The 14,615-nt window shown below is 37.3% G+C and overlaps 1 protein-coding gene across 1 annotated transcript in view; it reads left to right on the top strand.

The window, feature by feature from the left end:
- Positions 1-14,615, top strand: part of TRHDE (thyrotropin releasing hormone degrading enzyme) — a 209,869-nt gene that overhangs the window by 173,109 nt on the left and 22,145 nt on the right. The window contains exons 13-15 of the mRNA XM_032105718.1: positions 3,856-4,003; positions 6,182-6,279; positions 6,793-6,900. Coding sequence (XP_031961609.1) covers positions 3,856-4,003; positions 6,182-6,279; positions 6,793-6,900 — 354 coding nt within the window. The remainder of the gene's footprint in view (positions 1-3,855; positions 4,004-6,181; positions 6,280-6,792; positions 6,901-14,615) is intronic.

The raw sequence follows: 14,615 nt of genomic DNA, 5'->3' as shown, positions 1-14,615 counted from the left end.
ACTTTCATGCATTTGGACTTTGACAGGCAATGTCTGACAGTAATTTTGCTGGACTTAAAGATAGCAATATGATTGATGGCTAAAAAGACAAAAGAAAAATAAGGATTTCTGTCACTGACCTTCAGTGACTTTGTTGAAAGAGAGAGTAATAAGTCAAGCTGCACGTGCAGAGTATCTACTAAATTTACACTCTGTAGTACCTTTGAGTGAACATTTCTAGGCAAATATATGACAGAGAAATTATTTTACAGTTTTCCTTTTGATGGGAAGGTTGCTACTTTTAGTTTTCTTACTGTTGTTATAATTATTGTTAAACATTTCTGTTTAACATTTCTACAGATCTGTGTTTTTCCAACAGAGTTCATGGAGATACTCAGACCAGACTCATTCTCTGTTCTGCCTTCTTTCCTCATTTTGGTTATTGTCCTACTCCATAAATGCTTTTGCTGAGCAGATCCTCTGTAACCATCTTTGAACCTAGTTCTTCCAGGATAATGAAGGAGAATCCTAGAATCATGCCAGCACCCTTTGTCTGGTTTGCCACCGTTCAAATGAGCCAGTGCTTCTTACTGAATGCAGTATTCCCTGGGAAAGCAGAGTCTTGAAGTCTCTCTTAGTGCTGGACAAGCTTTTAGTGTAAACTAAAAGAGGATGATTGTACTAAAATACAAAAGTTAAGACACCAGTTGTGCTTTGTGAAGATGCAGAATATTAGAGCATAGCTCACCACAGTGTCACACTGCTTTGTCTGGGTTCTGTTTTCTGCTGACCTGGTTGTCATGGTAGTCATGCTACCTCCCAGGACACTTCTCACAGGTCCTAGATCTGTGATCTGGATTTTAGGACTTCTTATATGTTTTATGGTTCATGGTTTATCTCTTTTATGATTAGGGTGAGAGTTTCTCCTTACATCCTGTTTTCTCAACTATGAATGTAAACTTTTTATGCAAAAAGGTGAAACAATAACTATCCTTACCACCTCTTGACAGAAGCTATTTAGTGCCAATTAGTCTTGGACTGCAGTGTATTTGGAATAAAAAGTTAATAAATATGGCTTAGCGACTACGGTAAAAGAATAGGGCTATCATGGTTTTCTGTAGGCATCCGTGAAATAAAATAGTGTAGAATATAAAGAACATTCTGCCAAGGTAATGTTCCTGATGCATTTGTGTTTTCTTCAGGAAACTGGCTGTCTTAACTGCCACTGTAGGAGGATTTGAGATATGTCTCTGCTTAAGTTCTCTCAGAGGTGCATCTTAGCATCTGTACTGCCCAGGATGTGCTGACAGAAGAGTTTAATATTAACAGCCATAGCCATTTGTCCTCTAAATCATGATCTGAAGTGATGAATTTGTTATAATTTATATAATAATGCCATCCCCAAAAATCTCCCTTCATTCCTATCCCTTCTCTTGGGATGGATTGATTAATATGTGGTTGAGGGGGTGATTCTGATGATATTGGGCATAAGCTCTTCTAGGGTCATACTCAGAGAAGGAGGGTCAGGAATAAACAGGAAAAAAGTCAAACTTTGCCAAAATCTATTTGTGTAATTTGCACTACACTCTTAGGGAAACAATAGGAAAAGTGAGAGTCAGGGTGTGAGACAGGCAGAATTGAATAGTGTGATAAATTCAGAAGTTAGAAGCAGTGAGTGATGAGAGTAGCAGCTTCTGTTGTGAACAGGATGAGTATCATCAGCCAAAAATCATGATTTCAAAACTCATTAGGAAGCTCTGAGTTTAGAGATTAAGAGATCGATTTTTGAGTCCACTTCTTATGTGACTTTATGGGGAAGTTAAGCTTAAAAAGAAATAATCTGTTTGTTTTGCGGCGTTGATTTCCTTTTTGCACTTAGTATAGATAGATTTAATTTCAAAACATGAACTTAAATGTCCATTAGTGCAGCTATAATAAACATTAATCTGTTGATTCCTTAAGCAGCATGTTTCCTAGAGCTATTCCTCTTGTTCCTTACTCCACACTTTTTCATGTCAATCAAATTATCAGTAAAAATAATCACAAATCCTATTAGAAACTAGCTACCTATATGCTACTTTAAGCTAGTTTACCTCTTTGCTAACATTATCTCCAAAATTTTTAACTGCAGTCAGTTCAGCATGCTGCTGGCTCCATGAATTACAGAGTATTAAGACATAGAATTCATCTTAATGATACTCTGCTGCTTCAAAACCAAGACCTATAAAATGAAGTAACTTTCTGTCTTCAGTTACATTGGACTTTGTCCGTTACCTACTCTAAAAGCTTTGCCACTTCTATTTCATATCTGCTCAGTTCCTCAGTTGGCACAGTGAGCTCCCCAAGTGATCTTGTTTTTTGTGCTTTAGTGTGTGCTGGAACTGGAGTTGAAAACAGAGCTGATAAAATGTGGACAAAGATGACATGAAGCAGACTGGAGGGTGGGATAGATACTTTTAAATCTGTTACATGAACTCACTTTTTTCCTGAGAACATGAAGGGAACAGAGTGTAATTCTTGCAACAGAGTGTGTGAAAAATGAAGGCCAGCAAGATGTGGTGCACATTGCAAGGAAACAATTTCAAGTATTTCAGCAAGACAGTTTTAACATGTTATTACAGCAGAGATAAAAATTCATATTAACATGTATGCATTGATTAATTTCTGTACTAATGTGTGTAATTTTATTTGTTTGCCGTATGTTTGCATTTCTTCCACAGACATTGATGGAAATTAACGGAAAATTTGCAATGAAGGAGAAAAACTAGTCTCTGAAGCTATATCACAATGTAGCCTATTAAATTGAACTTTGTGGAATCTACCTTGCTGATTTGAAGTGTTTAATGGAAAGAGAATAGTTATCTCCTCTCTAGGCAGATAGTTATCTCCTTTTGGATTTAAACACCTGCATCAGAAGAAGAGTAGACAATGTGTTTCTGGAAAGTTCACACCCACAGGGTTGTACTTTGTTTCTGCAGTCTGGATAGTTAAGAAAAAATGCTGTTCTGAAAAAGAAAGTGAGAGCAAAGCCTAAAGCTTGGTGTTTTCTGTACTCAGTTTTTAAAGTAGCTGTCAAATGCTTGTGTCTGTATTGCATTTTACTTGTAATGCTATTATTTGAAAACCCTTCCTGTGCGCGCCCCCCCCCCCCCCCCCCCAGCCTTTCACTTGTAGGGGGAGGTCTTTCATGATAGAAAAAGAATGGGACAAAATTTTAGCTGGTTGATTCATAAACACCTGAAAAAACCCATACTTTATGTGCAAAGTGCTGGAACATCCTGAACCAAAGTGATGTCACTGGATGAGTCCTTCCAAAGTGACTTAAGGTGGATAGAAGACAAGGCAGTTCTAAAGGAGAGAGAAAAGAGTGAGGAGAATAACTGTAAAACTAAAGCTTCTTCTTCAGCACTAGTTCTTTTCAATTGGTGATGGTCACTAGAAATGTTTCATCAAGCAAAATGCCTTGGGTTGTTGATTTTATGCAGGCAGCTTTCTGTCTTAGAAGTCAACAAAGCAACACCTTCCTTTCGTTTTGGGTATCTTTTTTCTTTTTAAATTTTTTTTTTTCCTTCAAGGCAGTTACTTCTTCATTCATGTCTTTCATAGCCACAGGAATCCATTCAAAGTAGAGATAGCTTATCTGGTTTTCTTTCATGTGTGTTCTTGCCTTGCTTCATCAAATCAGTATGCTTGCATGTGTTGGGAGAGACTGCGAGTTGCTGGTTTTTTATAAGGTTGACTTTTATGTCATTAAAGTGTGATGAGTTTATCGTGTTTTTCTGCATTTTAATTTCATTTGGGAAAAAAAAGAAGTAGTTTATACCCCATTGTGAATATCTTCTGAAAACCAATTTAATGGCTTCTTTTATTGTGCAGAGCTGGTTATTTGCCTCAGAATATTCCTTTGGAGATTATGAGATACCTTTCAGAAGAAAAAGATTTTCTGCCTTGGCATGCTGCCAGCCGAGCTCTTTATCCTCTAGATAAATTGCTGGACCGTACAGAAAACTACAATATCTTCAATGTAAGAGATACAGCCTTCCTCTTTTTCTTTCTCTAGTTCTTCCTTTCTTTCTTCCCCTCACTCTTTCCATCTGTCCTTCCTGCCTTTCTTTCTTTCACCTCTTACTCCCTCCTTTTATTGTCAAGATTCGAACTGTTCCCCAGTCAGATACTGTAAACATGCTAGGGATATTAAGTTTCTTCCTAATTACTCTACTTAAACATAGCAATTATCAAGCTTTGATTCATTTGCATTTGAACAGTGATAACTGTTGTTTGAGGCATATATGACTAGAAGAAGGAAAGGTAATTATCCCTCATGTAAAATGTTATGACAAGTAAAGTATTTCACTTTAAAGAGCCAAAGTGTTCTATTGCCAGATTTTCCCCTTTGAGGAGCCCCACGGTGATATTTAGCTGGTTGCCCAAGATCAGCAACAACAGCAAATATAGGCACAACTGAAAAGAATACATGCAACTGAAGCAAAGATTTGTAGTCATTATTTCATCCCAAAATCCATGGTGAATTCAATGCAGTTACCTTAATTAACAAGAATTAGATCACCGTTGAGTCAAAAGCCCATTCATAATTGCGTCCAAAGGGACAGCAGTAACAGCTCGCAGTAGATAATTAAGATAGACATGGCAAATATTTTAACATTTACCTGTAGCTACACTGAAGCATGGTTTATGAAGTACACAGATTTGACTGCAGCCAGTGACAATTATGAACTCTTGGGGTTTTTATTCACTGGGAATGTTATGTAGTCTACATATTTTCAATGGCCAATATATGGTAACATTATGTAATGTTGTAAAGCCTTCAAATGCAGGGGCTTTTTAAAGCCTGAAATTCTTAAGGATGCTTTTCTCTTCTTAAATGTATATTTGTTTCTCTGTGTGTGTGACCATAGGCACCATGCTCAGAGAGGAGGAAGTTAGAAGTGACTGTACGTGTATATGTAGAGGTACATATATACCTCTACAAGATATATAGATATAGATATACAGATATTGATACAGATATGTGTGTGTGTGTATATATATACACACATACATATGCACAGAATTACCTCATGACATGGAAAATGGTTTTTGTAGAACATACACTACAGATTAATAAAGATACATTGAAATTTTTATGAACCTGCAGAGCAGGCCTACATGCAAACCAGAGCCATAATGTAAAATGCTGCTGAAATAATTTGCATATTTAGTCTGTTGTTAACGGCAAAGAAAAATTCTTAGGAGTCTGCCATTGCTATTTCACTTTTAAACATGGTTGTGTAAAGAAAACACAATTTTAATAAATAAAACCAGTAAAATTCACAGCCGAGTTATGTTTTATCACTACTGATGGGAGTTTTGAAAGCTGAGGTGATAGCAGAGGAAATAAAAAGTCTTTTTAGTCACAGAATAACGTATCTGCTAGAGAAAGCTGCAGTATGAATCTTCTTTTGTGGTGACATATATACATGCCTATGCATCTGTAATAATAAAATAGATGCTCTCCTATGTGGTTCCGTAGATCTCAGTTCTCTTTTTCAAATTGGTGAATTCCACTGGCAAAAGATTACACTGAGTACAATGACAGTGGTTTTCTTCAAAACTCGTCAGAATATTTAAATATGTCCTCTGTGTAAAAAGTAAAAGTCACTAAAACAGATCTTGTGCTTGTTTTGTACTTTAAGCACACCAGGAGCCTAAACTTAAAGCATAGTGTCATTAAGTGTACAAAGCTTATTTGCAGCCACATTGTTATGTATTCTGAAGTCAATTGACTGTACACGTGTAATGTTTTTGCCATGGATATGGATATTAAAACAGTGTTCTTTTAAAAGTGAGCATGTACGGTGTAGTCAAGATTGGCCACAAACTAGAAATTAGGCTATTGACACTCTTGTAATTTTTCAGCTGCACATTGTGAGTTCAAAGTAGCATGTAATAAAGTTTTGAAATTCATGGATTTTGTAACAATAAATTGTCTTATACTAGGCATCTAATCTAGTAGCTCTTCTAGACCTTCATACTACAGCAGTGAAGGAGGATTATAAGTGGACAAGTAGCTTTGCTAAGTATTTGGAATTGGACAATATTTGAGGGTAAAAAGAGAGACCAAACCTCACTAGTCAGCAGTATTTCCATTTCAAGTAAAAGAGATTATTTTTAACATTAAATATACTTTTCTTTTTCTGCTTAGGAGTATATTCTAAGACAAGTTGCATCGATGTATCTGAAGCTTGGATGGCCAACAAACAATTTAAACAAGTCACTTGTTCAAGCATCATACCAACATGAGTACTGTTATATTTTCGTTTTTATTGTTTATTTGTGGAATATAATTATATAAATGCTCCTAAAATTTAGTCATGTTTAGCATAAGCCAGTCATAATTCCTTAGCTCTATCACCCTTCTGTTTTTTCCTTTCTGTTTCCTTTCCTTTCTGGGTTGTAGGGAGAGCAGAAAGATGCTGTGAGAAGAATTCTTCTTTCTTAAGTTGAGAGAACATGATTTCCTAAGCCCTAACTTAATATCTGACTACACTGGGTTTCTAAGAACTTGTACTCATGTGACCACAGAAGTTGGGAGGAGTGCATAAGTGTAAATGGGGGCTGCTTTTGATCCATGACTTTTCTTCAGTTGTTGCAGGCATTAAATCAACACTGAGATTTGTAAAGCCAGATTATCTTTGATATGTTGCCCAGCTACCGGTTGCTGTCACTGTTATAAGAAGCAGTTTTTTGTAAACATTCAAACACATTCAAACACATTCATTAATGCAGCGTTATTGCTTTCTTTAATGTGGACAGAGAGTTGCGTCGGGAAGTCATCATGTTGGCCTGCAGCTTCGGGAACAAGCACTGTCACCAGCAGGCTGCAACGTTAATCTCGGACTGGATTTCTAGCAATAGGAACCGGTAAGTGGAGCTGAAATGTGTATCTCACATCTCTCCTACTGAGAGGCAGTACAGCTCTTCCTCTCCTGCCTGCCCTGTCTGCAGTGCCTTCTTTTGCAAAGGTTTTTTTTTATGGGAGGAAGCAGAGGTTGCTGGCTGTCATTTAAAAATGTCTGTGGGGTTTCAGAATTAGTTATTTGACTTGGTGTATATGAGTGGGTGGAGGGGATTCTGCCCTCTCCTGATGAGTTACTGTCAGATAATTCCGTGCTAGAAGATGAGAAGATGGATTTTAAGGACAGATCTAAAGAAAGAAAGATGAGTGAACACCATGTTGTCAGACAAACATGAAACCTGTGCTGGGACAAGAGAGCCAAAGGTGCTAAACATTTAAAGAAGTGAGAGAGATTAGAGACAGAAGGACTGAGAAGTCAGGAAGGAAATGTAGCAAAGTGGTGCAGGGAAATGTTACAAGGTATTTAAGGGTGAAGACTTGAAAATTAATGTGATTCAGGAATACATGGAAAAGCTCATGTAAGGTTTCAGAGAGCAGATAATAAGATAGCTGATGCCTTGAGCATTAGCAGCACTGTAGTGGTTTGACAGCAAATATGTAAGTTAGGCTGTCTATACACAGGTTTATTCAGCTGAGGCAAGAGAATATGGGCCATGGATAGTGCATGAAGTTTATATTTTAAAGGCAAGCATCTAAGAAATATGAAATTACTGAAATTTCAAATATTTAATTATGCAGTGATATATGGACAATGATATGAGTGCAGAGTATAGGTTAAGACCCCAACTTCTTTAGAAAGAATAGTGGATTTTCTGATTATGTGAAATATTTGCACTGTACACATTTGTACATGGCATGATACTTTAGTTTAAAAGAGAATATTTTATTTTCAAATAAAAAAAAGCAAGATAAAAGTCTCTCACTTTTAGTCCCAGTCTTGTATTATCTCTGCAAGAGGATCAGATCTCTCTAGCCATACGAGCAGGCAGGATTTTTCAGAGATTTCTTGGACTAATCAGGTGTTTGTTTGCAATTAAAATATCTCTGTCTGTCTCTGGAATCTTTAAAAATCCTTTACAGTCATACCCAGTTATGTAAGTATCCAAGTATCTTTTAAAACCAGCCATGAACTGAACATGAAGGGAAATTACACTCCTATATGATTTTGAAACTTCTGGAAAAAAACCCAAACAACTTGCAACTATGACTATGTACTTTTAAGTAAGATGTGTGTGAGGTGGAGGGTTTTCCTGGGTAAGGTGATACCAGATATATTTACTATTAAATATATACCCCAGGGTTTGATATGAATTCTTATCATAAGCAGCAACAGTCAGTATGAAGCTATTCAAAGAGGCAATTAAAGAGAAAGAATCATTGGAAACAGTCTGCAAAAGTAATTTGCTTAGATATTCATTTGCAAAATTAGTTAATCAAACCTAGCATTACCTATTAGCATGCACAGCAGTAGATTTTTCAGTGTTAAAAAAGCTGTCACCCTGCCTGTCTTTCCTTTCCAACAGGATTAAGAAAGGAGGCATCAGAAAAGAAAAACATAACAAAACTCAAGCTTATTGCTTTACCAACAGTAGCAAGAGAGAAAAGGAATAAATTTAAGGAGCTATCTGAAGATTCATCTTAGCCTTTCAATGGGGCCATTTTTGGTAGCAGAAGATTGTGTTTGCCAGCATATGATGAGTATTATGATAAAAGCACCACACCAGGGCAGAGGAGAATAGCTACTGTGTTAAAGCAATGTGTTTCTGAAAGGAGCTGCGCAGTTTTGAAAAATGGCTGCAGCAAATAATGTAATTACATAATAGAGATTGACAGTCAGCTGATAAATAGGGGCACAACTGGCAAAGAAGATAGAGACATGCTTTTATTTATTTTTTAAGATCGTAGGATTTGTTCAGTCCCACACTTCAGAACTGACCAGTTTTCTCAGAGCAGTCTCACATCCTGAATGTAACTGATATATGAGCAAAACTCATTTCATATCTACTTACATGGAAACGACATTACAAAGACTACTAGTAATAGCAGCTCAGTAAACATAAAATCAGCTTGTGTTTCACAGTAACAGCATTTGTAGGGTATGTCAGTGTTCTCTCAGGAATGTTCAGATCCTGCTGAATCAGAGCTAACCCATAGCACCTTTACTCAGTTTAAGCTAACTCAGACTGAAACCTGAAAGTAAAACAAGGGCTCTTTTTCCTGCTTTTCTACCAAGAAAGCAATGATTCTACAATCAGAATTTAATTAGCATGGTGTTTGAGTCATGCTTCTGCCTCTTTTAGCACTTGAGAGACAGTAACTAGCTCAGGTGCAAAGGGCAAGCAGATAAGTACAAGACATATGCAGAGAGCACATCTAAAAGGTGCCATTTTGTATTCTTTCTCATCAATCGTTTTGCTCAGTTTGACGCCCTTAACAGCTGTTTGTGAATTTGCTGCAAACAGCCACCTTAGAACCTCTAAGATTCCCTCAGAGCTTGTTTCCTGACAAAGAAGGGGAAACTCATGCTGCTCCTCTTTCGCCACACTTCTCTGACAACTGGTGAGGAAAATCGATGACAAGTACAGAAACTCTGTGTATTCTTGCCTATTCCAGACCTTATCAGCAAGTACTGTAAAAGTTCTTGGTTTTGCCATTCTGTCTTCTGAAACCAAACCACATAATTGACTGATGATTGCAGAAAGCCTGGTTTTGGTGGGTTTGCATAGCCACAGCACAAAAACAGAGTTCCAGAGAGCTCAGAGACATTTTATATATAAATGTAATTTGAGTGTCATTGTGACAGTAAAAATAAAGGATAACTTGCATTTCCACCCATCCCCTCCCAGAAACTTTATTCTGGAAGATGACACAAATTTTTCAAAGCAGTAGAGACAATGGAATAAGGTTTGTGTCTCAAGATTTTAATAAACTGCAAATTAAGTCAGTATTAAATTAAAATGTGATATTAAATACCACATAAATGCACAGTCAGTAAATCATGTAAGAGAGGTTTTTGATTCCCTGGCCCTTACTGGAGTTAAAGTTGAAATAACTCTAACAGAGAATGTGCAATTAATAATACTGAAGAAATGCTAACATTCATAACTTTTTTTGCCACATTTTTAATCTATGACTTTTTAGATATTCTTTTGAAGTGTTTTTTTCTGTTTTACTTGTCATATTTAATTATGGATAAAGTGTTGGGTAGTACAATAACATCTAACTCTGGCATATGCTTACAATTGCTGTGGTTTTTAGTAATTATATTTAATCTAGTAAATTTTCTTAATCTGGTCCAGAAAGGAATTACCATCTACTCTTCGCAGTAAGAAAGTGCAGTAATCTTGATATCAGATACTGTTTGTATTTTGTCATTATAGACTCTTTACTGTGCAAATAATTTGCCACTGTTGACCAAATAAAATGAGGGTCATTCTTAGCACAAGGCCAGAGGTCCTCTTTGTATTTCCACTACTGTTTGAAAAAGCCATTAGATTTCCAACTACAGTGCTGCAGGTTTTCTTCTGGAATTAGTGAAAATACCCAACTTACGTGACCTGCAACACTAGCCTCTGTGCATGAAAGTGGAAGTCACCTAAGAGGCTTTGAAGACTTGAATTTCTAAAGTGACTTAGGTGTTGCTTCATTTTCAGATTCCTGGCTCACAGGGCAGAATCAGATGCTCAGAGTTGCGCTTCCTACAAGGGGATTTGGGAGCCTCTAAAAATGCAGCCGGTGGCAGCCACTGTGCTGTGAAGAGCCTCTTAACATGAGATTCCGAACCATGAGTGGGCCCTCTTAGGGTCCAGCACTACAGGTAGAAAGATACCTATATCAAATGAATACGTAAATGGCAATTATAGTGTATGGGGATCTTGCAAAAGATGCCTTTCAAAATTGTCACTAAAGCATGAAAAAGACTGCTCCTTTTCTTTTCCAACACAGCTGGCAGAGAAGCTGCTCTTCAATACCATTTCAAACAGTAGTGCTGAGATTCCAGCAGTTTACTGTGCTTCAGTTTAGTACCTCAGCCCTGTATCTGCCAATGCCTGCAGAGGGCAAGCCTGAGGAGGACCTGTATATGAGATGTTTGGGACAATATTAAGATGCTGCAACACACTTTCCTCCTGTAGCTTCAGCTCAGCTACTGGATATTATTTCATTAGCAAGAAAATGATACAGTTCTCCAATCTAAAGATGAGAAAGCATTCATCTGAGGGAAGAGACTTCAGTACCTGAAATACCAGAAATACCAGAAATACTTAGACTGCAAGGGGCTTTAGGTGATATTGCTCATGGCCACTTTTTCAGGGCAAAACACAATGGAAAAACAAGAAATATAACTGAGAAAGAAATTTGTTTTTACAAGGAGCAAACCAAACACATAGCATCAGAAGCAGAAGAGACTATAAGGAGACATGTTGTTTTGCTGTTTTAGGAACTGATATATTTTAATCCTTACAATTGTTTAAAAAAAGCTCATTATTTCTTTCTACTGAAGATCAGAGGTTAGACCTCAAGGTAGGTCTTGTGGTGTTTTAATCCATGAGTTTAAGTGATTTTACTTTTTTTAAAAATGGCTGATGTGTCCAGCTCATTTTGCTTGAAAGTCTGTATTTACTTCTGACTTGATTGTGATATTAAGACAATGATTTTCACTCTCTTACATTGGGATATATGCTGCTCCTGTACTGGAACAATGGAAACCCTTGACACTTTTATGTTGATGTTCAGAAGAATAAAGAATAGAAAATATACAACCATGTTGAAATTTCCCTTGTAGTTTGAGAACATAAATTTACGGGGATTCAGTCAACAGCAGAATGTTGTAGAAAAGAAGCTACTGTTGGCTGAAAATGAAGATGTTTGCTTCTACCTTCATTTAACTGAGCTCATCCCTGTGAAGCTTTCATGTGTGAAGAAATACATTATTCACACTCCTTAGATATAACAGCATTGTGGTTCAGCCTAAAAAATTAACAAAATTACCATTCAATGCCTGCCTGAGCTTAATAATCAGCCTTGTTAACCCCTTTAACCTTCACTGCATCTATTCTGAAGGAAAAACATGTTTCTAAGAGGATTAGCATTTTCAGACTTCCTGCCTTGGATAGGTTGAGTAAACATGTATTTCTGAAGTTCAGGAAAGAATGCATGGAGAGCTGCAATATGTAAACCCCTGACAGGAGATAAAAGGGGGTAATATTCAAATACACACTATGATGACTTGAAGCATAACACAGACATGAACATTTTTTGCAAACATCTATCTGGGTGCAGGCACAGTTATCTTCCAGCTACTCTTACCATACATCAGCTATAGGTTGCTGCATTTACATTTCTGCTGGCAAAGTCAACTGTGGATGTATGCTTGCTTTGGGCAAAGTTAAACAAGATGATGTAAACATGAATATGTGAGAGAGCTGCTTTGAACTGAGACAGCTGATTTTGCCTTCAGCAGAAAAAGGAGTACTTGTATTCTGATTCTGTTAGTAGAGCTGTGGTGACACTGTTCTTCTGCTGACATGCAGCACTGAACAGTGGGATATGATAGGATTGCATCAGACACAGTTACATGCAGATGTTCTGTGAGATGTTACCGGTTGGAAGGCCTCAGCTAGTTATAGCCACTTCCGTTTGCTCTTACTTTTAACTTCTTTAGAAATGTAACCATTGCTATTTATTGCTGTGGTTTACATGGAAACAAAGTACCTTAATGAGTTGCCTTAATACCCCTAGAAAACTGAGATTAAATGCATTTCACTAACATTGATATCATATCAGTTTGGGGTGATTTTAGCTTTAACACAGTTTTTACTAGTTCAAATATTAATCTTCTGTCACAAGCTCTGGTCTCTGATCGGGTAACTCCGATCAGTTTTGAGGATGCTTGCAGTGGGGAGTGCAGGCTGCTCCACTGAATTAGGTTAAGCCATCATCCATTCTGTAGCCCGTGGGTTAATGAAGTTTTAATTTGTCTGTCTTTGTGAATGAGGAGAAGTAGAGACTGATCTTGAATGCAAATACAGATATTTTAAATCTGTTCTGGTCTAATCATCCAGATTGTTCTGAGAAATCTTGCAGTGCTGAAATGGGGCCATGTCACGGGACAAGTCGGAGCTTCAGACAATCCCTGTCTTAACCTCAGATTTTGGCAACAGTTTCAATTTAAGAAATCATTCTGGCCTGCAAGTACTAAGGATGGCAGTTCGGTTCTATTTATAAAATGAATTAGTTATTAAACAGACAGGAGATAACAGACAAAAGATTTTAATCAAAGTTACTGCACAGTATAAAACTGAAAGGAACTACTAGTAGATTACAGCATGACATAAGCCAGTGCATGACATTAAGGTACCTATATTAAAGCTAGCAAAAGAAATAGTATTGCTTAGGGTCAAATGTAATTTACTTCTGAAACGATGACAATGTGCACAGATTCCTTCCCTCAGCCTCTGTGGGAGTAACCGGGAAGGAAGCATCCCTACTCACGGGAAAAACTCCACACATTTCCATGGAATGTGTTGAGGATTTCTGCTTTATGAGAGTTTGGTGTAGTTTTTATAGTTTGTAAAGTGAGGTGTCTGTCCGTGAGAAGCCCAGTTTATCTTCCAGATCTCACATTGACAGTAAGATGTTTATTGGCAGTTGGGAGATGCAAGACCAGTGTTAACTCTGTGGTGCCAGAAGAACTCACTACAAGACAGCTTGTCCTGTTTGAGTTATCTGAGTGGTTAACAAGCAACAGATAAGCTCTTGTGGGGGGCAAGATGCCCTGCTACAAGCCAGAGATCGCTGAAAAGAGAGTAAAGAGATGAACTTTCCTGTTCTGTCTGTGGGTTTCAAGTCAGAACACATCCGTGTGTTGTTTGAATTACAAATGAACCACTTTTGGTTACAAAGTAATGAAATCAGAATCGTGCATGTCTGCACACTAATACTCAACTACCTTGTCTACATCTTTTGAAGTGTATTTATGAGATTTGGGCTTTTCCTGTAACTTCTGTTTGCCATTTCACTTCTGTCACACTGCTGTGATGGTTAGGAACATTGGTTAATTCTTTATCATCTCAAGAAAGGTGTAAATAATGAAGTAAATGTCTTCCATCACATAATTTGAAGGACAGTGATAACCAACAAGCCAAATTTGTGAGTTGTGAACCTCCACACTTGTTCATGCAGATTTTGTGTTTCCTCTACAAGGAATAATGGATTCATGTCCATCCACCTGCCTAAGTTGGCAGTGTCTTACTTGGCTGCACCTTTAACTACTTGGTGGAAATGCCACCAGAAAAACAATTGCAGGACTGTATAGGAGTGTGTAGCATGTCTATAAACAAAACTCTCCATAGATCTGAGGGAGTAGTAAATAACAAATTACCATTCATTAATTGAAGTAATTTCAATGAAGTCTGGCTTAGGTGATAGAAAATCAATTTTTTTCCAAACAAGCATTTTTTCTTTTGTTTTCTTCCTTGTTTATTTCTCTCTCTTGCTATTTGAAATAGATAATTTTATTGCTGTGTTTCACATGGCCACAGTAGTGCTACAGTCTTGCAACAACTTAGAAATGTACTTGCGTTTAACCACCTACATCAGAATTTGTGAGAACATGGCCAACAGGTTAATTACTTTTGTTAGTTGATTGGAAGAGGCACTAGGTTTTTTCAAGGGCTTGATGCCTACCAGCTATATTTGGAAATTGTTAGCAGCAAACATG

This window comes from Corvus moneduloides, chromosome 4, assembly GCF_009650955.1.
Source record: "Corvus moneduloides isolate bCorMon1 chromosome 4, bCorMon1.pri, whole genome shotgun sequence".
In the NCBI taxonomy this organism is placed as follows: Eukaryota; Metazoa; Chordata; class Aves; order Passeriformes; family Corvidae; genus Corvus; species Corvus moneduloides.
Note: the sequence above shows the minus strand (reverse complement) of the source record. Positions and strands in the feature narration are given on the sequence as shown.